The sequence below is a fragment of the Gadus chalcogrammus genome, chromosome 8 (genome assembly GCF_026213295.1).
Source record: "Gadus chalcogrammus isolate NIFS_2021 chromosome 8, NIFS_Gcha_1.0, whole genome shotgun sequence".
Classification (NCBI taxonomy): Eukaryota; Metazoa; Chordata; class Actinopteri; order Gadiformes; family Gadidae; genus Gadus; species Gadus chalcogrammus.
The window spans coordinates 23111595-23136264 of NC_079419.1; the positions used below are offsets into that span (position 1 = coordinate 23111595).

The 24670-nt window shown below is 45.5% G+C and overlaps 1 protein-coding gene across 1 annotated transcript; it reads left to right on the forward strand.

Annotated features, from left to right (window-relative positions):
• Nucleotides 1-2956: 2956 nt before the first annotated feature.
• Nucleotides 2957-24161, forward strand: LOC130388024 (BMP/retinoic acid-inducible neural-specific protein 3-like). Its single transcript, XM_056597322.1, has 9 exons — nt 2957-3761; nt 3978-4302; nt 14239-14441; nt 15149-15363; nt 17070-17175; nt 17985-18221; nt 19256-19478; nt 21345-22117; nt 22232-24161. The coding sequence occupies exons 2-9, from the start codon at nt 4058-4060 to the stop codon at nt 22585-22587; spliced, it is 2358 nt and encodes a 785-aa protein (XP_056453297.1). The 5' UTR covers nt 2957-3761; nt 3978-4057; the 3' UTR covers nt 22588-24161.
• Nucleotides 24162-24670: the final 509 nt, after the last annotated feature.

A 24670-nucleotide genomic window follows, 5' to 3' on the forward strand; every position in this document is an offset into this window, starting at 1 on the left:
ATCGACAGTATGGATGTTCCATCCATACTGTCTCAAGTGCACATGAATGCATGGGTAATTTGCATGTCTCTCTGTCTATTACAAATGTTGACCAATTATTAACACTGAAGAGGTTTCCCTTTTAAAAAAATCACTTTTAAATTTTCCTCTGGGGGGTTAAAGGGAATTAGCATAGCCCAAGACCCAATCATCCGTTCCCATTGCAGGGCCTGATTCACCACCTGCCAAGTGGCAATGGCTTCCCGCACAGAGACATTCTGACAGGACAATGGGTGGGTTAGAACGCAGGAGCAGCCATGATCTGTTGTTGTTTGTTAGGCTGCTCTCATCAACTACTATTCAATCTCCCAACAATGAACGAAAAAAGTAATTACTTTACCAACACATTTCCAGCCGGCAGAGAAGCCTCTGAAATGTATTATCAGTTGCAACAGAGAGCGGCGTTAAGGCTCCCAGAGATAACGTTGCTTTTGAGCAAACTCAACACAAATATACAAGGTACAGATGCTACAGCCTCCCCCCTACCATCCCCCCCCCCCCCCCCCCCCCCCCCCCTTCCACAAGAGTTGAAACCCCCAGCCACCTCACGCTTTAGCTGGGACACATTTGGCATGTTGCATGGTCTCCGAGCCAGCGGTCGGTGGGCAGTTTGCAGTGCATTAACGCCACGACCATGTCAGGTTCTCTCACATCACACACACCCCTCCCCTCTGCTGGACTGGGGGGGAGGGGTTGGGAGGGAGGGTGTGTATTGGCACCCAGAGAGTTTCTGTAGTCTCTCAACGCCACCAACACTTGGATTGGGTGACTAATCAGGCCCTGAAGCTCTCTAGATCGCTCCATGGACTGATGGGGACAGATAGAGAAGAGTAAAGAAATGAAATGTGACAGAGAGAGAGGGTAGGGTAAGGGGGAAACTTCTGTGAGAAATGGAGGAGGAGAGATAGAGGTGAGTGTTGAGGAAAGCCTTATATCAGACTACGAAGTGGGAATGGAGAAAGGAGAAAGAGAGGAAATCCGTGTGTGTGGGTGAGGGGTTGGAACTTCTACGTTGGATTCACACAACAAAGACCCAGATTCCCAACCCCCCCCCCCCCCCTTAGGGAAAGCTCATTTGGGGCATTGGCTTCCTTGTTGTTTTTTTAATCCTCTGCATGACATGAATTACGCTGCACGTCTTAATATTTAATGTGTTGCCTTTGTTTTCTGAACTCCCGGCATGTTGGCGTTGGGAAGCGTACCAGCAGACCTCTGGGCTATGGAGGGGGACCCAGTCCTGAGATGGACTATCTCTCTCTGGTGACTTAAAAATCACTTTGGTTGAAAATATATCTAACTAGGCATACTGTACATAAAAACAGAGAGATCTTTCTAACCTGGCGTTCTGTTCTCAAATATCTGCACCCAGTCCGGTCGTTGTTTTTCAGCCAGGTAAGGCAGCCATGTCCTTCATAGCCGCTCCAATGTGTAATATATGAGATTGTTCTCTAACCCCTAAATGACTCAGTGTTAATGTGATGTCATGACGAACATCTGATGTCTCCTCCTACCTCCGGTCGAGGTAATGAAAGACTTTTGAAACAGAACAGCCTCATAGTGGAACCGTCAAATGTTTTGAGTTTAAACGAGTTGAACAAGTCTTCCCGTTAACAGGGGGATGGAGGAGGGTTGGTAGAGCAGCACAATAACATTTGAAGTGGGAGGACAATCGACGGGCGGATCATTGACTCAACCTCAGGGATGGAGAGCAGGCTGCACACACCCTGATGCCTGGGTCACACACACCCTGAAGGTCACACACACCCTGAAGCCTGGGTCACACACACCCGGAAGGTCACACACACCCTGAAGCCTGGTTCACACACCCTGAAGCCTGGGTCAAACACCCTGAAGGTCACACACCCTGAAGCCTGGGTCACACACCATGAAGCCTGGGTCAAACACCCTGAAGGTCACACACCCTGAAGGTCACACACACCCTGAAGCCTGGGTCACACACACCCTGAAGCCAGGGGCACACACCCTGAAGGTCACACACCCTGAAGGTCACACACACCCTGAAGCCTGGGTCACAGACCCTGAAGGTCACACACCATGAAGGTCACACACACCCTGAAGGTCACACACACCCTGAGGCCTGGGTCACACAAGTGACGCCTGGGTCACACACCCTGAAGCCTGGGTCACACCCGATGACACCCAAGGAATGTTGTGTTAGGGTGCTGAGATCCCTGCCTCATAAGAGCTGGTACACAATGAACTGGTCACGTGACCACAACAACACACACCATACACACACGCACACACACACACACACGCACACGCACACACACACACACACACACACACACACACACACACACACACACACACACACACACACACAGCAGCAGCACCATTATAGATGTGTTGTGTAAACGTTCAAAATCACAACTTTTATCAGCCGTCTTCAAATACAAAAAAGTATGAAAAATAGCTGTCTACTTCGAGTAAGCCTACTTATTTTTTCAAGAAAGGTCGGGTTTAAATCCACATCTGTTTGATTTGAAAAAAACTGAAAATAATGAATTAACTGATTTACACATCCTTGTGACTTCAATGATCAATGATTAAAACAATTTAAACATGGCCGACAAACGTACGTAGGGCTATATTATATAGGCTACCATGAATTAGGCCTACTATAGGAAGAGCACTATAAGAAAACTCCACAATGTGAAAATCAACAACGACACCTGCCACTCATAAGGGGTGAAGAGAAGAATGGAGATAGGACGAGAGATGAAGCAATTATCACCGTCGTCCACGCTATTATCATAGTTGCACTTTCCTTTGAAGCGGCGTCACTTCTACTCCCGACAGCCATGCACGCGCTCTGTTCTCTTCTGAAGCTCGCGCCTCCTCCGAGATGTGGAACACGGCTCGAGCCCGCGGAACAGTTGAACTCCAACCACAGAGTAGGACGGTTGTTTTATAAAAGTCTATTTTATTAGCCTCTAATACAGAGAACCAACAGCTATAACAGTGCGTCTCAATGCAGAGAATGTGAAGGAATCCCTCTCCTTAGTTTGATCAAGACGGACCTACATTTTCTATTTTTATTCCTCATCATCACTTCGGAATAATCTTTTTGGAATACAATGTTATAAAAATCCTTCTGCGGACCAGGCTCCGAGTCCAATGTGAGCCCGCTCCTGGACGGCGTTAGAGAGTCTCCACAGTGAGCCCGCTCCTCGACGGTGTTAGAGAGTCTCCACAGTGAGACTGGACGGGGTTAGAGAGTCTCCACAGTGAGCCCGCTCCCTGACGGCGTTAGAGAGTCTCCACAGTGGGTGAGCCCGCCCCTCGACGGTGTTGGAGAGTCTCCACAGTGAGCCCGCTCCTCGACGGTGTTGGAGAGTCTCAACAGTGAGCCCGCTCCTCGAGAGAGTCTCCACAGTGAGTCCGCTACTCGAAGGTGTTAGAGAGTCTCCACAATGAGCCCGCTGCTGGACGGGGTTAAAGAGTCTCCACAGTGAGACTGGACGGGGTTAGAGAGTCTCCAAAGTGAGACCTGGACGGTGTTGGAGAGTCTCCACAGTGAGACCTGGACGGGCTTAGATAGACTCCACACAGAGAGCCTCCTTCTTGACGGTAAAGTTAGTGGCACTAGTAGTTTCCCTTGGTCTGCTTGCACTGAGGCTCCTCGCGCTTCAAGAGGCATCGCAGCAGGAGCACGCACCCTGGACCCGATCGCTTAAAAAGGACCGTCACTGAACCAGGTGAGTTCACAGCCCATTATTAATTATTCATGTCCGGTAATTTGAATTAATTGTAATTTGTTTCAGATATTGTTTCATATTTGAGTATGATTGAAATTATAAATCAACTTAGGCTTCTTAATTAAGGTCCAGAGAGTTGATATCGTCCATAAGGTGGCATGTGGGATACTTTACCAATTCATGTCATGCCTTATAATCGTCGGTTTATCTCTGGAGACGTGTGGTGTGTGACTGACAGGCTATCCCCTGTAGATACGGCTGAAGTCCGGAGAGAATGAAGTGTCAGCGGGTGAAGTATGAGAGGTCAGGGAATCGGTCCTATTAGACTGCTGTCTGCGGCGCCCCTGTGGACCGCGTTCAGCCTCTGGCTCAGCTGCTGGAGCGGCGCCGGGGGAGCGGGGACCGCCGGGACCAGCGATGGCCTGCCAGGATCCACGGGCTGGCTGCTATCGGATAAAGGTCCCTTTCACCAGGCTCCGGAGTTCGCTGAGTCCGTCGATAGATACCAACAGGGCTTCAGCACCAGATACAAAATCTACAGGTCAGTGTGTGTGTGTGTGTGTGTGTGTGTGTGTGTGTGTGTGTGTGTGTGTGTGTGTGTGTGTGTGTGTGTGTGTGTGTGTGTGTGCGTGTGCGCGTGTGCGTGCATGAAAGAGGGAGAGAGAAGAAAGCGAGGTGATTGCATGATGTAAAACCACAATTTATGGTTTTAAACTTGACGGAAACAACATTCCTAGTATGGTAACCAATTAGATGGAGTTTTGGGGAAACTGAAGTTTACCATCTAAATCCATTCATTTCCAAGCCATTGTATTGTGTGCATGTGGTCGGTGGTTTGTAATGCCTGGGGATTCCATTAAATCGCGCCTTTTGTAGTAATTTTGTCAAGAATTCAAATCAACCCCCTGATTCTTCGTGGCACATTTCACAGAGCTGGACTCTGTGTTCTCTCATTCAGACGAGCCAACAGCACACAGGGCCAAGTCGGAGGCCAATTTGATTGCATGCCGAAAATGGAATTGCAGCATGGCAGTCAGCTTTTAGAGTCCCGTCCACTTCTCTGTTATCAACACAGAGATGATTAAGAATGCTTGGCTTGCAGTGGCTAGGTACTGCCAAGCAGTGTGTGAGCTTGTGTGTTCTTCTCAAATTAAAAGGCATTACACACCTTTTGCATACACACTGCTGGTGAAACAGAGCGGCCATCATTACTAAAGGCTTCCTCTTGCTGGGTGGACACCGCCGGCGTCTACCGAAACGACAAGCCAACAGCAGCGTGTGTAGTATGCACACACACAGACCTGCACTGGGGAACTGTCTCACTGTGGCCCTTAAGTGCTTGCATTCAGCCCTTCATTATCATTACAGGACTGCCTCGTTAGTCAGAGAGTGGCTTTATTCTGGGTAACTATAGCGATGCAGGCGTTTCCATTACAGAACATGTGATCCCCTTGCTTCAGTGTTTGGAGCTCAGAGCTCTAGGAACCGGCGGCAGAGCTCACAACACCATTTTCTACTGGTGCCACTTGTGCAACTAACTTTTTAATTTGGTGGCACACGCACAAATATGGTTGCCCTCCGTTTCTTGCTGCTTTGTCACAGTATTGGCTTGTCCGTTGTCATGGAGCATCCATTTGTGTACATTCATTTAAAAAGATGCACTCACTTTAAATAAATTGTAAAAGGTTTTAATCCCATCTGAGGTCCTTTATATTTTCTCCAGCCTGTGCCGGTACATCTCTTTCCTCACAATGAAACACTCTGCGCTCCTCCTCCCATATCAAAAAGCTCTGCCTATTCTTATTAACAGCGTGCTTAATAGGTAGATAGAAGGTTTTCTGTCTTTCCCTGGCGTCCCCTCAATCATGCATTTTTTCCCTCTTGAATAGCGCTAGTGCTGCGGAAACTTTGCCCAATGTATCAACCACATTTAACTTTTAATAATATATATTAAAGGTTGGGTACGCGATTTGCGAAACGCCAGCAGATTTTGAAAATACACAACTCAAATGGTCCTACCCCCTCTCCTTCAACGCTGACTCTGACTCCACCCATTCCAAGTACCTGGACGCGCAATCATGCACGAGCGCGAACAGAGATGCGCGAGAGCGAGCCAGGCTAGCGTAGGTTTTCGTTTAACAACATGACACTACATTCAGCTGTAAGTTGCACCCAGTACCGCGGGAAGTAGGGGTGCTGGGGGTGCTGCAACACCCCCTGTCCGAGGCCCTGTCTTATCACAGAAAACGATCATTTCTAAAAACTCCGGCCAAAGTGGAGATTTCTGAAAACGCCGGTTATGTGTTGTCGTGTCAACGGGGAGAAACGGGATTTTAGGTTCTGAAGCGTCACATTATGCACCAGGAAATGCTTAACGTCATGTGAGCGCCCGCTGTACCGTATTGGTCCGAATATAAACACAAACCCCATTGTAAGACGACCTATATTTGGAAAAAAGATTTGAAGACCAGATCTTGATTTCATGAATAAATAAATTGTATTAATTGAAATAATATAGGAAAATAAAAAGGCATAGAATAAAACACTGCATTGCCACTAAACAGTAGTGCAAATAGGCCGTACTGATGTGTACACCAAAGACTTCCTGACACTCCTCTGCCCCGCTGTGTTCGCTCTGGCTGTGGTCGCTCCGAACTGTTTCGGCCCGTGGCAAAGCGAGTCATCCTCGCTGCTGTCCAAGGCATGTTGAGACGCAGCATTTATTTAATGCTCATATGACCTAGTGCTGAAAAAAGGTTATATGAAAAAGTGTGAGGGTAGCGGTGGTGCGCTAAACTTGTTCTGTGAGCAGCTGGATGTGAACCATGGTGTGAAGGAAGTGAACACAACGATCGATTTTCAACTGTGCGCGCATGCACTGGTGTAATTGAGCTGCGCTGCTATATATCTTTTTTATCAATGTGACGAGTTGCGAGTCTAGTGCAGGCCGGTTTTTTTTTTCCAGCACCCCCTGCTGAGAATACATTCTCGCGGCTATGGTTGCACCAGATGTTATAAACATTAAAAGGTCACATAAATCATTACTATTTTTAGAAAATGTATGTTTGTTTCATATAATTGTATTGGAAGTCCTGGTTTTCACTAGGGTTGCCGCGGTGTGGACATTTTCACACCGAGTAATACACTCGTCTCAACACCGGTATTACCGAGTATAAACGGTATAAACTTTGAAACTAGGTCAACCGCCACACAAGCATCGGTTTTTAGACCCTTCTCGTCCTTCAGTTGCCGCCAACGTTCGAAAGCAGCGCCTAGGATTATTCTTGATTTCAGTTTTTCTCTTTCAGCGTTTTTATTATCAATTACTCTCTGAAAAAGAGTTTTCCTTCTCTTTGCTGGTGGTGGTGGTGGTGGTGGTGGGGATGGTGGCGTCTTGTCTGCCATGGAAATTGTCTTCTACTGCTAGGTCCAAATGTGGATTAACTAGTTCCAGTAGCTACCGCAGGCTAACAACAAACAGGAGCTTGCTCTGGGTCACGAGCTCTGGGTCACGAGTACTGCCCGAAGGGGTCGCCGCGCGGGGCGCGGGGGAGGGGGAGTGCAGTACGACCGTTGATTGACGTACTTACTGTCCAATGCAACGAGGTGGCAATCCAAATGATTGGCTGGAGTTTTTCGAGCCCTGCCCATTCCACAGATGATTGACTTGTTTAATTTTCATGTCAGTACTTCTAACTCAGTGGCTGTAAGCGGGTTATGATAAGGATTTCAAGTAATTTTGCAAAAATGGCCAAAAAAGCGAATTCCGTACCCAACCTTTAATAATTGAAGTTATCAATGTTTCAGTGTATGGAGGAATTCTTCGTGATCATGAAGAGTTCCTTCATACACTGAAACATTGATAACTTCAATTATTAACATATATTATTCCAATAAAACGTGGATGTTACATGGTGGCACTGGTGCTGCGTCACTATCACATTGAGAACCATATACAATTTTATATATATTACTTCCATCGATGCAACCTAGGACAGTTACTTCTCATTACATAATAAATCATATAACGCAGGCTGCAGCCGCAGCGAGAAAGAGCACAAAATGGTTTGCAGAGACTGGCAAAGACATAGGATCTTATTTTCTCTCAATTAGAGGAATAAAATGCCATAGATTGATATGTTGAGGATGACAAACATCAGTTTTGGGTTCACTTCCCCTTTAAAATACCCTGGCGCAAAACAGACTGTCTGTTCTTTGTGGTTTCAACGCAATTCTGTCGACTGTTAATCCTTGACCCAAGTGTGCGTGCAGGATGTCAATGTGATGCTCATTACAGTGTAAACGCTGTTTTATTAAAAGGAGGAGGCATGGCTGTACAGAGTCAACAATTAAGAGCACAGAATCCACTCTCCTTCAGCCGATAGATTTAGGCAGCCATGAAGGGCAGCCTGTGTGAAATTACATCCCCCCCACACCCAAATCACTGGATTAACTATTGAAAGAAACAGTATATTTATTTATTTAAAGAAATAATATGAATCCATCCTCATAAAAAATTGATTGCAGCCTCCTAACCAAATCATTCTTAGATGAAAGTGAAATGTACAATGAATGTACAGCCGCGACAGGCTCCCGTTAAGTTAATATTCCACTTTCTCTGATGCTGTGCTTGCACATTCAGCTAGGAACGGAGGAGAACATAAAGTAATAAAATAATAATAAAAGAAAAAGATTGCCTCTTTTCACAGAATCATTCGGAGAGGCGAAAAATACAATAAAGCTACAGCAATCATACCCTGCGTACTTTTCTCATTTGCTGTGCTAGCAGTTTAATCGGGGCCAAATAAGAGGAAAATAAGGCAATATGTAGTAGTGTAATAAACACATTTATTCTGTTGTTATGAAAACCTACGTAGTGTTGTAACAACGCTGGAGAGACTTTTTGCCAATTGTTTACATTTATGTACACTTTGGCCACAATTTAAAAGAAAGAAAATTGCGTTCCACTAAAGAAACATCAAGTCATTTTTTTGATTGACGCCATAATGATACAATAGAGGAACAGGAAGTGGATAGGGTAACGGATCGGGAGAGGACACAATTGCACCATACGTAGGCAGGCAGAGAGTCGGTAATGTCTTCTATTCACGGATAGGAGCAGACAAAAGACAGCCAGGGCGCAGGCAGGATCCGTTGTCGGGGGTGGAAGGCAGCGTCGATCACCGGGACAGAATCAGGCAGGCAGGTTGGAGGCAGGCAGGTTGGAGGCAGGCAGGTTGGAGGCAGGCAGGTTGGGGACAGGCAGGGTCAATAACGGGGAATCATTCCGGAAAATGCTGGAGAGGCTAGTACTGAAGACATAGGACAATCTGGCCCTGAGTGAACTGAGAGGGGAGTCTAAGGCCACATTTCTACCTAGCAGGGTATTTATAGAAACTAACATTTCCCCCCCTCCGTTTTTAAAAATAACATGGTGCACACATCGTTTTCAAAAAAGTTGCAGTTTACATCAAAACGCATAAATACGCCGTTGAGCGCCATAACTATGCCAAACCTATGGGCGGCAACGTAGGGAGAAGGATTAAGCCATGCAAGCCAATCAGAATCCTCAGAATCAACATCAACGAATAACACGAGCGTCTTCCTGTAACAAACAAACTGTAAACACAGGGCGCTCATATGACGTTAAGCATTTCCTGGCGCATAATGTGACGCTTCAGAACCTAAAACCCTGTTTCTCCCCGTTGACACAACAACACATAACCGGCGTTTTCAGAAATCTCTACTTTGGCCGGAGTTTTTAGAAATTATCGTTTTCTGTAACGAAAACAGCGTTTTCGTGTAAATGAGAGGGCAAACCGCGTGGAAATATCTGCGTTTTCCCTTTGTGTAAAAGGGGCCTATATATAAGGTGTTGATTAGTGATCAGAGGCAGCTGAGCATGAACAGGTGAGGAGAGTTGGACTGATGAGCAGAGAGTGGCTGGCAGGCAGGTGAGGAGAAGGAGGGGCCGGCGGAAAAACACTGGGAGCTAAGGTGAAATGAGACGAATGAGGCCCCGTTTACACGAAGGGAAAACGCAGATATTTCCACGCGGTTCGGCCTCTCATTTACACGAAAACGCAGTTTTTATCACAGAAAACGATCATTTCTAAAAACTCAGGCCAAAGTGGAGATTTCTGAAAACGCCGGTTATGTGTTGTCGTATCAACGGGGAGAAACAGGGTTTTAGGTTCTGAAGTGTCACATTATGCGCCAGGAAATGCTTAACGTCATATGAGCGCCCCTATGTTTATAGTTTGTGTATTACAGGAAGACGCTCGTGTTATTCGTTGTTGTTGATTCTGAGGATTCTGATTGGCTTGCATGGCTTTATCCTTCTCCCTACACTGCCGCCCATAGGTTTGGCATAGTTATAATGGCGCTCGACGGCGTATTTATGCGTTTTGATGTAAACAACAACTTTTTTGAAAACGATGTTGTGTGCACAATGTTATTTTTGAAAACTGAGGGGGGGAAATATTTGTTTCTATAAATACCCTGCTACGTATAAACGTGGCCTGAGAGGAGATATTGAGATGACTGAGAGGGGAGATCATGAAAGCTACTAATGGACACCATAATGCTACAATATAGGAACAGGAAGATGATAATTATGGAGATCATGTTTAACCTATATAGGAACACATATTAGACCAATAAAGAAACAGGAGGTTGAAAGCGACGGAACACCAGGCGAGTTTCAGATGAGGCATGCGGCTTCGTTTGCCATGCGTCAGAATGCATTCTGGGATGAAAAACGTCAGAAATACCTGTGATAACTTCCGATACGACGAGTCACCTGGCAGGTAGTTTCAGGAAAACAACTTCCGCTTGCTTTTCTGGGCACTCAAAAAAGTGCGGACAAAAGCCCTCAACATATCAAAACGTTGCCCTGGTTGGTTGGAATTACCACGTGGAATTTCCAACGTGAGAAATTACATAACTCCTTTCAGAGAGGCGTGCCTGGTGCCCTCTCCCAAACTACGCATATTAAAAAGAGACGCTTTTGAACTTTCACTTCATCGATCATCATGTATTTTTTAATTTTGAATGAGGGGCTGGAGATTGTATGAAACTACAATTGGCGACCAAAATCCCTTGGTTGCAGAAAATTCAGCACCTTTGCTCCTCCATCAATAAAGGGACATCCAATGCGTCAAATTCGTCTGCTATGAAGAACGCAAGCGCAAATTGGTATGCCATCCTCCTTGTTGACGAGAAGTTCACCTGTGTCCGCCTTGACGTGATGGGAATTTGAAGTGATTATGATGAGTTCCGCCGGATCTTCTCAAGTCTCGTTGATAAATGCGGTCCAATGCAGACGATCTGAAACTCGCCTACCATATTAGACCAATAAAGAAACAGGATGTGGATGGTGACAGACACCATATTAGACCAATAAAGAAACAGGAACTGGTTGGTGACGGACACCATATTAGACCAATAAAGAAACAGGAAATGGATGGTGACACTGTACCAGACAGCCTGTCCCCCATAGTCACAGCATCAGCAGGTGATTAGGTGCTCACCTCTTGGCTGCTGTAGGACAGTTCCTTTCATCATGTCGATGCTGGTGACTGAGCTGCAGGCTCTGCGGCCCTCATGCCTCATACATCGTCTCTCTGTTGTGTCTCTCCGGCCCTCTTCTGTTTTTGATGATGGCGGCGTTAATGACACACTCAACATACTGCCGGTCCTGATTCTCCCCAATTATTTTTCCTGCTGATTTTTTTTTGGGAGTCTCGTGCCAGTGATTTGAGTGCCTCCCATGAGGGCTATGGAGAGGGTACGTGGAATCAGAGTGTGTCAATGACAAGAGGATGGGGATGAGAGAGATACAGGGAAGGAACAAAGATGGATAGTTAACAGAGAGAAAGAGAGTTAGAGTCAGTAGGAAAGAAACAGTCACAGATTGGGAACAAGAGAGAGAGAGAGAGAGAGGGAGAGAGGGAGAGAGGGAGAGAGCGATAGAGACAAGGAGAGGGAGAGAGAGAGTGAAAGACAGGGAGAGAGAGAGACAGAGTGAAAGACAGGGAGAGAGAGAGACAGAGGGAGAGAAAGAGAGAGTGAGAGTGAGAGAGAGCCCATGTGTGCCCAAAATGTTCCCATAATGGCTCCAAGAGGTCTGAGGGCAGTGTTCATTTTGACGTGTGCAAGAAGATGGCAGAGATTTGAAGAGCAGAATCGTGACATGGCCTCACCATTAGCTGAGGTCAAACAAGACCTCTGGAGATTGCTTGGTTTACAAGTTGTGGTTACCGTATTTTCCGGACTATAAGTCGCGGTTTTTTTGTAGTTTGGCTTGCCCTGCGACTTATATTTCGAAGCGACTTATATGCCAAAATTGTGCGTACATAATCTTCGGCCGCAAGATGGCACCGTCATTCATTAGGCCTACAACTGAACGCTGCAAGCCTACTGCACCACCGAATAAATTATATTCTCGTCGTCATCGTCCTCAATGTCCTCCGGTTCAACCAAAGCTACCCCAGCCTTAGCTGCAATGTTGTGCAACATAGCTGTCACACATATCACAGCGCATGACTTGGCCGGCGAAAACTGGAGCCCTCCGCTGGACACCCCCCGATCGTGCGCTCAGGTTTAGGACCGCGGCGCATACGCGTCCGGTGGAATCCCGGTGTCACTGAATTCGGTATACTCTCAGAACTACGAGTGGGACTGACACACCTATATTGCTATTGCAATTTTATTCAGTCTCTCCAGACTAAACGTTCTTGTTTAAATGTTTACAAATAAATGCGACTTATACACCGATGCGACGTATATATGTTTTTTTCCTCGTCATGGAGCATTTTTTGACTGATGCGACTAATACTCGGGAGCGACGTATAGTCCGGAAAATACGGTACATTTGCATTAATGTCATTTTATGACATAACACAAGTCATGTAACTACACAGTGTGGTGAGGGTGAGGGGTTAAGGTTAGGGAATATGCACAACAGTGAGTTCCACACTGGGGTAGAGTGAGGGTGGCACAACACACCCTTAGAATGATGAAGCACGATGAGCAACTCTGATGTGAATCTCATTGTGGCCACCCTCACATCATCTAGTAACACGCCGAATTAAATTAAGAAAATGCAGTAGTAATTGCAGTTAGATTGTTTTTAGTAAAATTAACAATATCTAGGCCATTTGCTACAATATCCACTGAGATAGACGATGAAAATTACCCCTTCACACGACACAATTAGATAGACAAATACACGACCAACGATCACAGCAGCATGCTACGATATGCCTCTGAGATTAGGCTTTTGTCTGGCTACTTAAAAAACTAATCAGCGACTGGAAAATGATGACAAAATAGTGTACTGTGGATACTTGTTTACAGTTAGTACCGTTAGCATAGCTTATATAGATATATCACTCACACTAATTCACGCTAATTAGACTGGAACGTGATACCTTCGTAAAAAACACAGAATGTGGATCTTCATTATCCGGTTAACTAAACAAACTTGAACCTCATCATTTTATTGGCTTGACAGAGATGGGCATAGTTTTATCTGTAGTTATTGTGCCTGTCACCTGTCACTCACTGAGAAGACTAATCAGATAGATGGTAACATCACAACAGATTATAAAGTAAATGTTCTTCTTCTTGGTTGTTTTATTTGCTGATTAACTCATGTCACCATTCACAGCATCTCTTAGTAGAAAAAGGCCAGGTTTTATTTCATGCGCTGCAGATATTTGAAAAATGACGTAAAGCATTACCCAAGGTGAAAAAACAAGATTTATTGTATGAAAACATATAAAACACGTTGACACAACTTATTGCATGTATTTATCCTTGCAGTAGAATATAGAGAGGGTTGGCTCCTTAAAGGTTTCTTCAAAACTCGCCGTGCACAGCAGTTTACGATCATTAAACAGTCTGATGTATTCAGATATCACAACATGCTGCGGTTTAATCTCTTAAACACCAAAAAATCCCCCCTTGAAATTGAGAAGATAACAATGCCGCTTAATGCAAATTTGAGCTATAGAAAATCCACCGACAGTCGCAAGAAGCAGTCTCAACCTTAATGTCTCACGAAACCCTTCGAAATGATGACGCCTTGGCTGCCTGATTCACATGTGCAGCACAACACGCTTGTATATGTTAACATTCCAGGCATGAATTCCAAGAATTGCATACACAAAATACAACATTTGAATTGCTGATGAGTTCAAGGGGTTGATATCTTATTTGAACCCACCGATTCTATCTAGTCCTCCCTATAATGAGGAGACTCCCCTAGGGAGATGAATTCTGTCAAACAACAGGTTGGTTGTTCTCCTCCTACCATGTATCATCAGCATAATGAGACATAAGGAGGTGAGGAAGGTTCCGCCACCTGCGGCCCTTTATATATCAAAAAAATCACCAGTCTCCTTCAGGTCATGTTTTACTCATGTGTGTTCATTTGCATGTGTGCCTGTGTGGGGCTGTTGTTTCTTCGCAGGGAGTTTGGTCGATGGAAGGTCAACAGTCTGGCGCTGGAGAAGTCGGGCGGCTTGGGGGGGCGGGGGGCTCCCGCGCCGCCCCTCGACCCTGAGTTTGCGCAGGCAATCCGCCGGTTGGGTCGGCGGCCAAGCCTCCAGACCATCACCGACAACATCATCAGGAAGTATGGGACGCACATCATCCTCTCGGCGACACTCGGAGGTACAGCGCAGACACTCTCAGGATTTGTTTGTGTTTCTTTTGAATGTGTGTATTTTTGTGTGTTTCTTGTTTATCTTTGTGTGTGTGTGTGTATGTATGTATGTATGTATGTGTGTGTCTATGTTTCTTCGTGTGTGTGTGTATCTTTATATGTGTGTGTTCATGTGTTCGTTATTTTGTGTGTGTGTGTTTGTGTGTGTGACTCACATGGTATGAATCAGTCATTGTATCTAGACATTAATTGTAGGCCTATGGTTAATTAGACTGAAAAAGGTTAGCTCAAGGCTTCAATGAAACCACTATCTTTCTTTAGCTTGTGTCTTTTACAGACAAAATTGGGAGGTTCACTTAGCTCATTTTGATTTCAACATTGCACATTTTAATGACCACATTTAAATGTCACAATGACTACTGAATCCTGAATCCCGCCTCGGTACACTACCGTTTCTTGTAGCTCTTAAAGGTGTCCCAGGGGCTATGTCGCCTTTTGCTAATAATTATTAAGTGACAATTAAAAGATTTTTTAAGAGAGCCTGATTATCTGCCCTAAGTCATCTCATTACCACAAAGGAGTTTGACTGATTGAAACCGTCTTATCACACGCTTCCACGTCGGTCGCGCCGCAGCACTGCAGCACCACCGCGCTGGGCTAAGGCCCAGTATGCTAACCAGGCCGTGACGGCGTCTGCTCTCCACCATCTACCTAGGGGAGGAGTCTCTGACCATATTTGTGGACAAGAGGAAACTGAGCCAGGAGTCTTCGTCGGCAGGAAGTGAGTTCACCGGCGGTGGGCACGGGGTCAACACCACAGGTCCCGTTACCCTGGAGACCTTGTATCAGCTGGCCGCCTCCTACTTTACGGACAGGGAGAGCACCTTGCGCAGGCTGCACCACCTCCAGATCGCATCGACCGCCATACGGGTACGTGAGGGGAGGGTGTAGATGTTTGCTCTGAGGACTTCAGACAGTGCTCATGCTGCAGAACGGGACGTCATATTTTCCAGATAAAATGGGCATGAGAGTACGGCTGTTCCAATGTGTAGCATTTATTTGGTAGTTGTGCACTAGCAGGTTTTTAAATCACAATATAATGTTCTCTATCTTCATACCTCAAGAGGCTTCTCCTGCAGACTATTGAAACTAAATGTTCTGCTCAATAACACCAGACAAAGGGTGTTGTGTACATGGGGGGAATGAACCTGCTTCACTTTATGAACTGCAGAGTTTCTGGTGTGAAAGGAGGCAGTGGGAGAAGTGGAACAGAAAAGTAGTTTGCTCGTCCTATATCATCTCTTTTATCGCTCGACACCCGTTTTAGAGTGCACGCATTAGTCACTTTGAGGGGGATACCTGGATGCTGTACTAAATAGCCAGTGATAGGGACAAGTGTTCGCACCCAGCCAAGAGTGTGTTCCTACAGTTTAGGGCCATGCATCAAAATGATGGATTTGTAATATTATTCCATTAATTTCTGAGCAAGCTTGGCTTCCAGTCATTAGTGGTGTTGCTGTCTGTGTGCGTTTATGTATGTGTGTGTGTGTGTGTGTATGTGTGTGTGTGTGTGTGTGTGTGTGTGTGTGTGTGTGTGTGTGTGTGTGTGTGTGTGTGTGTGTGTGTGTGTGTGTGTGTGTTTGTGTGTACACAAATGCAAATGTGTGTGGGTGTGTGGCGGTGGAGCGAGCATGTATGTGTGTGTGCTTGCGTACACATCTGCGCATATGTGTGTGTGTGTGTGTGTGTGTGTGTGTCTGTGTGTGTTTGTGTGTCGATGTGTGCACGTGTGCATGCATGTGGGTATTTGAGGAAAGAGTTTACAAAGATTGGAGAGGGAAGAGGAAAAGATAAGGATTCTATATCCGTTATTGTAAATTATTGCACAGGTCTTCTCAATGCCGTGGAACGCGCCGTTCACTTGCATGGGCTCTTCACAACTTCCGGCGGTGAATTATATTTGATAATTCAACGTTGCTAGGTATAATTGACGGCTGTCAAGGAAAACAAAGGATTTTTTGCCTCCTAATGACGTCGTTGGTACCGCTGCGCGTCGTGTCCTGTTCGCCCTGTCGGGGCTTATTTTCCCGATAATGACCGGCGTTCTATACATTATCCCTTACATAACCATCTGTTATGTAGATGATAATTCAATAAAACAGGAGCCAATCAGTTGAAGTCCAAACTGAAATCATTAAGGATATTTCAGGCAGTGGATTTAGATTTTGTTCTAAGTTTTGATCAGACCACATTAATCCACCTCAGCACACAAGCACTTCTAATGACCCAGCTCATGAGGGTTCCTTTGGACTGATTCCATCCAACATTTGAGTGGACTTTGCATGATTTAATTCCTTCGGTAGGTGTACTTGTTGAGACCTTCTTGAGTTCTTTCCTGATATACCCTTGATGAGATGGTTAGAGTTACATTTTTGAAGGAATAATTTCATACACTGCCGTTTATATCTATACATATGCCGTATAGATCTAAGAATTGATTTTGGTTACGAATACACCACTTTGACTCTGGCTTTGCATTTGCATTGGATTCATTACACAAGTGTGGAGGCCATATGTAATGGTACAGATGCCAGCAGCAAAACCATCACCATACATTTTAAATATTTTGCCCGTAGGTGACCGAAACAAGAACGGGGCCTCTTGGATGTAGTAACTATGACAACCTGGATACGGTGAGCTCGGTGCTGGTGCACAGTCCGGAGAACAAGGTTCTGCTTCAAGGTACACTTCACGTTCTAAAGTGCAGGAGGGAAACACAGTCAATTTACTTTGTTTGCCTTTGTGAGCTGCGGCAAAAGAACAACAAAACCCTCTTGTTCATATAAATGACTGCGGTCACAGAGAGACACTCAGAGCCCCTGTGTTTAACGCTGAGATATAGATATACCACACTTGTCAAAACAACAATAATGCTATTTTATTTATGGGTAGTGCAGAAAGTCATTGCAGCATTGTAATATAATTTTTTTGTTTGTGTGCGATATACATTTTTATGCTTTTCGACAATAATTTATCAAAGGTTGTTTTTATGTCTCTACAGGTTTATAATAAGAAAATAATTTCTTAGCTCTATGTTTGCATTGCATCATAACATTTGTAGTACATGTATCGGATCATAACCTGTCGCATGCATCATCAAAGTCTTTACAATACACAAACCGATTCCTATCAAAGGATATATCAACATTTGTCCTGTCAAGACAGACCTAAACCTTAACCTATGATCCAGCTCTGAAAAGGAGTTTAGAGTACTGAATCCAGAGCAGACTGGATACAGAGTAGCGGCTAGGTTGGCTAGGTTTGATACACAATGTCTGCAGCGACATTGTGTATGAAACTTGGGAGACTGGGAACATTTTCAGTTATGGAGATGATACGGCATTATTCATGTCTTTCGCCAAATGGCTTAAGCCATATCACTGAATTTGTCAAGGGCATCAATCCTATTAACATGTTCTGTAGAGAAAAGCTGTCAAAAAAATAAAGTTGAATTAGATGAAGTCAGACCCAGTTGAATTCCTGTCCATCAGGAATGCAGATGGTCCTGCCACCCTACCTGAGAGGGCGCTTCATCCAGGCTGCCCTCAACTACATCGGCTGCAAGTCTAGAGGCCAGTTCGTGTGCCGGGCCAGTGACTGCTGGTGCCAGTGCAGCGCGGCCTTCCCCCAGTGTAACTGTCCCCTGGCGGACCTGCAGGCCCTGGAGGCCAGCCTGCGGGGGATCAGGGACGCCTGGACCCTCAGCAACCTGGAGTTCCAGCAATCTGGTGGGTCGATGATGGGGATCTCAATGCACATCGTTCAATGTGTGTGCGGTGATTTAGCACTTTTTTTGACTTCGTACATCGTTAAATGTTTAATATTATTTCATTTAGTAATGTGACTAACTGACTTTGAAGGGTGGCTGAGAAAGCGTACAATACAATTAGAACAACTTGACAGAGTGCAAAGTAGCTCAGGGTTAGTTGACATTCAGGAGGTGCACTGAGGTAGGGCTTTTAACAGTTTATATAGTGCTTTTCAAGTCCCCAAAGCGCTTTACAGTGGGGGGGGGACCTCACTAAAAACCACCCTCAAATATGTTGGGGACCCCCATCCAGCTTTGTAAGGCCAAAAAAAGCTTTGGCTTTCACTTTCTTTAGTACACAGACCTGCTGTGAAATAGTGCATTCAATTGTTTTGGCTTTAGTTCAATACAACTTGAGAACACTTAGAATGTTCTTGTTGATACGGCGGTTTAAGTGTGTTCTTCCACATTTCCACTAGTCATGGCAGGTCCTTGCAGGTATACAATACAGTTTAAATGCCACCCTGTCATATAAATTCGAATCAAATTCAATAAGGGTTAGGGTTTTTATTAAAATGGTTGGTAACACATTGAGGTTTGTGTCAAAATAAGAAACGTCATTGACACAGCACATCAAAAGTATGGATGTTTTTCTATTTTCTAATATTAAACCACAGTTCTCCCTCTTGTTTTGAGGGCATGAAAGTCACTCATCCCTAATTAAGCATGTTGTGAACAGTCTATCTCGTGCCAGAAGTGAAAGGGAGCATAACTTTGTTCTCCCTCCTGGTGGAAATCGGCAAACCTAGAAATTGAAAAGAAATAACGATGGCATGTTGCAATTATTTATTCAACGTATTGATCCTATTAAATTTTCTAGGACAAACAAACAAACAAAGAAATTGACAGATTTTTGGATAACACTCAGCGGCTCCTAGCCAGCAACTTTACTTATTCATGTTCATTCTTTCTTCCCCCCCACCTCCCCCCCCCACACCCACTTCATGAAACCAGACGAGTTCCAAGGCTTTGTGGGAAACTTGCCAGCCCATCATGCTGTAAACACTACCGTGGTGGAGCAGTTGTGGAGATCGAATGCCGGCCTACTGCAGCGCTACAGACACCTCAAGGCTAGCGGCGATCAGCTATTCAGTAAAGCGCGGCGCGCGGCTAACAAGCTCTTCAGCCTCAGCAAGAGGTGCCGAAAGCAGCCAAGAATAGTCCTTCAGAGGGAGAGGTAAGATACCCACGTGGGAGAGAGAACTCCAAGCTGAATGTAGTCACCTTAATATAAGCAAAAATGCTAAATGTCTGTCAAAGAATGTTCTGTGTGAGTGAGTCTCGTTAACGAGGGAAAATGGAAAAAGACACAACAAGAATACAAGGAGCAATAAAATAATAAAGGCATTTGATGTGCAAATATATATGATGCTTTGTTGTTGAAAGTCCGGCATGTTTGACGCCTCCTCTTCTCTAGATAGCTTGAGGGGAGTGCGAATAGTCCAAAACTTAACATTGACCAGAAGTAAACAACTCCAAAACAAAACCTTATATGAGAGAGAATGCCCCCTTATTAGAATACACCTCCAGAGTAGTTGGATTAGATGAGGTGAAATGTGCAGATGGTGAAAGGTTGGTCTGACACACCAAGGATAAAACCTTTAACCGAGACCGACTGGCTGGCTAGTCTAGCTGCCCTGAGGGCATAATCAAACAGCCCAGTCTGAGTCAAAACATTTTATTTATCCATCATTTTTTCACTATACACAACTTCTTAGCTCGGGGCTCGTCAAGACCGTATAACACCCATTCACACTTTCTTCCATTTTGGACTGTGGGCTGCTACAGATCCATGCTAAATCTGTTATGGAAACGGACAGAAACACCTGAGAAAAAAAGCTGTGTTTTTCCAGTGCACAATCCAATTACAATCTTATACCTCATGTATTTGACTAACTAAAGGGATTTTGAGAGAAGTTTTGATTGATGAATCCTTTTCGATTTTCGTATCTTGTTATATGTTATGATCTGTATTTATTTGCACTGAAAGCATTTAGTTGCTTCAAATGCAAGAAATACTTGGAACAACCGACACAGCAAATTTACAAGCAGAAATATGAACAAGAACAAACAAGAGTGTGTGCGCACAAGCTCAGGCACTAAACATCAACCCATCTGTGTCACTCTACGAGAATTCAGAAGATACAGATTTAGCATTTTATATTGCTTTGGTTCTGCTGAGCTGTAGAGTCTGGCATTTCATTGCAGGCACACTTACTGTTCTAGTAAGGACATTTAAATAGAAATAAAATGTTAGATTATGTCACAAGATGAGTTAGAAACGCCTATACTGTACCCGATATGTACTACAATGAAGTCCTTTATCAAATGCAATTATACAAAGTAACTTGCAGTCATTTTGTGTCATTAGTGAGCTTTGCGCTATATAAATCTGCTATATACATCTGCTCTATAAATCTGCTATATAAATAAAGTTGACCAGACTTTGTAGGAGCCATATTTTAAGAAAGCTGAAAGAATATAGTTTAAATAATTATTGTATTATTTTACATATTTAGCTTCATTTTTAGTTAGTCAGCAACATTAAGGTATTGCATACTTAGCAATCACAGCCGTTCTAATATTCAGTATGACAGCACGACCATCAGTGTCTTGCTGCTTTTAAAAAACTGTTCTACAAGAACCATTCATGAGGTAACCATAATTAGTGACAACTGATTATTATTTATTTGATCACTTATTTTCCTTCGTCCACATAAATTGTTCCACAACCGGACACTGACTGGGACTGGTGCAATTTTTTTTTTCTTGCACTCATATATTCACAATTTGTGTGAATATATTAGCTTTATATTTGTAGAATATGCCAGCCATGACAGTTAGGATTTAAAAATATATATAGCACCATTGATGTTCATTGACTGCAGTGTTACACATTTATTGTTACGTTGGAGAATTTCTTTGGTTGGAGACTCATTGGTTCTTGTGGGCATATCTGGTGTTGATTTTTAACAAGATGACACTATAAGCAGGAAGCATAGAATACACACCCCAAACTGTGGTTTTGTGCCTGTTCCCCCAGGTCTCTGCGCTACTGGCTGAACCACGTGCTGTCCCTCCTCTACTGCAGTCAGAACAACCAGGTGGGGGTGTACAGCGAGGCCAGCCACAGCTGCTCCTGCCCCCACCAGCCCTCCTCCTGCCAGGGCCCCGTCCCCTGCTCCCTGGGCGAGGGCCCCCTCTGCACCTCCTGCTCCGCCGAGAACCGCACGCGCTGCTCGGCCTGCAACGCCGGCTTCACCCTGACCCAGGGCACGTGCCGGCCGGCCGTGCCCGACCCCACGGAGCCCTGCCTGGGCCTGGAGAGCGACCGCGACCTGCAGGACCTGGAGCTGCACTACCTGCTCCAGCGCGGCGACCCGCACATCATGCTCCACGGCGTGTTTGTCAGCAACGACGTGCGCCTCGACGCCTGGTTCGACCCGTCCTGGAGGAAGCGCATGCTGCTCACGCTCAAGAGCAACCGGGTCAAGTCCAACCGGGTGCACGTGCTCCTGGGCCTGGCCGTCACGGTGTGCCTCACCCGCAACAGCACCGTGGAGCCCGCCTTCTCCCTGTTCGTCAACCCCTTCGGCGGCAGCCACTCGGAGAGCTGGACCATGCCCATCGGCCAGCACGGCTACCCCGACTGGGAGCGCACCCGGCTGGAGACCCCGTCGGACTGCTACAACTGGACGCTGACTCTGGGGAACCGCTGGAAGAGCTTCTTTGAGACGGTGCACTTCTACCTGCGGAGCCGGGCCAGGGAGGCCGGGATGGCGGGGGCCTCGGCAGCCGGGACACCCGGAGGGGGCAGTGGGGCGGAGGTCGGGGATGGTGCTATGAATGTGACACCTGGAGGGGCCAGTGGGGCGGAGGTGGGGGCGGTCAGGGCGAACGTGACGTCCTTGGACGATGTACCCACGGTAGCGACGGAGCCCCCGGGCGGCAGCACCATAGGCTACATGAAGGTTAAGAGCATGCAGCTGCTGGGGTACAGCGTGCACTTCGACCCAGAGGCCATCCAGGACCTGGTCCTGCAGATAGACTACCCGTACACCCAGGGCTCCCAAGACTCAGCCCTGCAGCAGCTGGTGGAGCTGAGGTTCAGGGTGAACCGCCTGTCCCCGCCGGGAGGGCTGCACGCCGACCTGTTCTCCTGCCTGCTCCGCCACAGACTCAAGCTGTCGGCCGCCGACGTGGCCAGGATCCTCTCGGCCCTGCAGGTGTACCGCGCCAGACAGCCCGGCTACGTGGAGTACGAGCCCACCAAACTCTGTAGCTAGGGGCCTCAGTACCGCGTGCCCATGTTTGTTTTTTTGTATTGTTGTTAAAGTGGATCAATCAGGCTCAGCTATTTTCTAATGTAAGACGGTACTGCCTAATACACACGTTGTGAAAAAAATCCCTGTCTGCAACATCAACTATCCGAGAAAGATGGGTCCAATGTTTTTCCCCTGTAACATTGGCTCCTCAGAAGGCTGTGGCGTAGCTGGAACCCTTCTGTTCAGCTGGCTCCATCTGTGTCCCCACTGTGTGTTTTCTGTAAGTATACTGTGCAATTAAACTGGATGTTGTTTTTATCACTCACAAGTTATAGCAGCGACTTATTGTAGATTTTCAATTGGAGAACCATGAACAAGAAACGCATTCAGTCATCGATATTTAGTCATTGCTACACGAACAGAAATATTCTCTATGCTCCACCATGACTCATTCTTCATTCCACCTCTCTGAATCTTTCTCTCATGCTGGCCATCCATCTCACTAGAGTTATAGTCGGTGGATTGTTGTTGAGTTCAGCCCATCTGGAGCTTCACAACACAAGGTCTCATTCTTCAAACAGAGTGGTGGTAGAGAGGGGAGGGGGGGAGAGAAGCCTTGGCACGGATTACCAAGTATGTAAAAGACTGGGTGAAATTGCGCCTGCTAGCGTAGCTGTTTTGCCATTCACACTTACTGTGATGGATGAGCAGGGGCTACAGAGAGACATGCAGACCGGCATCAAACAGCAGCAGGGAGCGGCAGTCAATGACAGAGAAGGCTCCCTAGTATGGAGCAGGCGCTACAGCCCCACCGAGAGAGAGAGAAAAACTCTGACCAAGAGGGAAATCAGTGCTTACTCCCTGAGGGCCGTTGTCAACAGAGCCACGGCCTAACGGCATGACAAGGCTTTGATAAGCATAGCATCCAATGGAGCCCTGTGAGCACACAGATGCGGAAGACATCTTTACCCTCCTGAGATTAATATGTGACACAGTTTTCATTGGTGAAATATACTCTCTGTCTCCACGGTTCAAACAGAGTGTGGAGATGCGTGTGCTGATTGTGAGATGAGTGTCTTCCACGCATCATGTTTGAATGGCTCGCCTGATTATTGTTTTGATGAGTTGCGAAAACAAGCCCCTAATTTGATGGTAAATACGTATTCAATATGATCTTTCTTTGAGCATTTCCTGCAAGGTTGTGTTGTGTTTGTTGTTTTCCAGGGGAATTTAAGACACATACCCCCTTATAAACTAAAAACTCTACCAAACGCAAAGGTTCTTTAGGCTGGATTTTTATTTATTTTTACAGAAAGTCATGAAGGGGAATGGTTAATCAAATTAACCCCTCTCAAAGCTTTTCATGCCCTATTCATTTGAAAATGTTTTACAAGGACCATCTTTTCTCATTTTGTACTTGTCATTTAGTGATGCTTATCTTTGCATTCATATTTAATAGGAGAGGCGCAGCAGTTGAAGCAGCTGCAGAGAGTGGTATCTTTTGACGTGAAAATATCTGCATTTTCCTCTTTTTAATTAACTGTTGGATATTCTGGAAGGGGCCCCATTTTAGAAGTATCATCTGTGGTTGAGCAGCGAGCATCTGGTATTTTATACTATATATATATATATATATATATATATATATATATATATATATATATTTTCACAGTTGTAGAGGGTTAGTGCATCTGGCTCTGATTAAATAGGTGGAAATATTGTTGGAAGTAGTCCATGCTGCTCCTGGGGAAATAAGATCGCAAGGGACGGACAAAAAACTTTTGTTGGAACAAAACATGACAGCGTCCAGAGATAGGCTCCTACTACTTATAGCCCATCAATTAGTGTGTGTGTGTGTGTGTGTGTGTGTGTGTGTGTGTGTGTGTGTGTGTGTGTGTGTGTGTGTGTGTGTGTGTGTGTGTGTGTGTGTGTGTGTGTGTGTGTGTGTGTGTGTGTGCGCGTGCGCGTGCGGTTTTGGTTCATTTACCAAACTTTAATTTGTAACGTCTGGATCACTGAAGGGTTGTAATTAGTTGATAGGGGGAAAGACTCACCAATCCATTAACGTTTTCTAATCAAAGGCAGTCTGAACCCAGCAGAACAC

Excerpts from the sequence above, each read along its gene's own strand:
- LOC130388024 (XM_056597322.1), top strand. The coding sequence starts at position 4,058 with ATGAGAGGTCAGGGAATCGGTCCTATTAGACTGCTGTCTGCGGCGCCC. Across the intron at positions 18,222-19,255 it reads CCTGGAGTTCCAGCAATCTG|ACGAGTTCCAAGGCTTTGTG; the intron begins GTGGGTCGATGA and ends TCATGAAACCAG. Across the intron at positions 22,118-22,231 it reads CGGGACACCCGGAGGGGGCA|CGACGGAGCCCCCGGGCGGC; the intron begins GTGGGGCGGAGG and ends TACCCACGGTAG.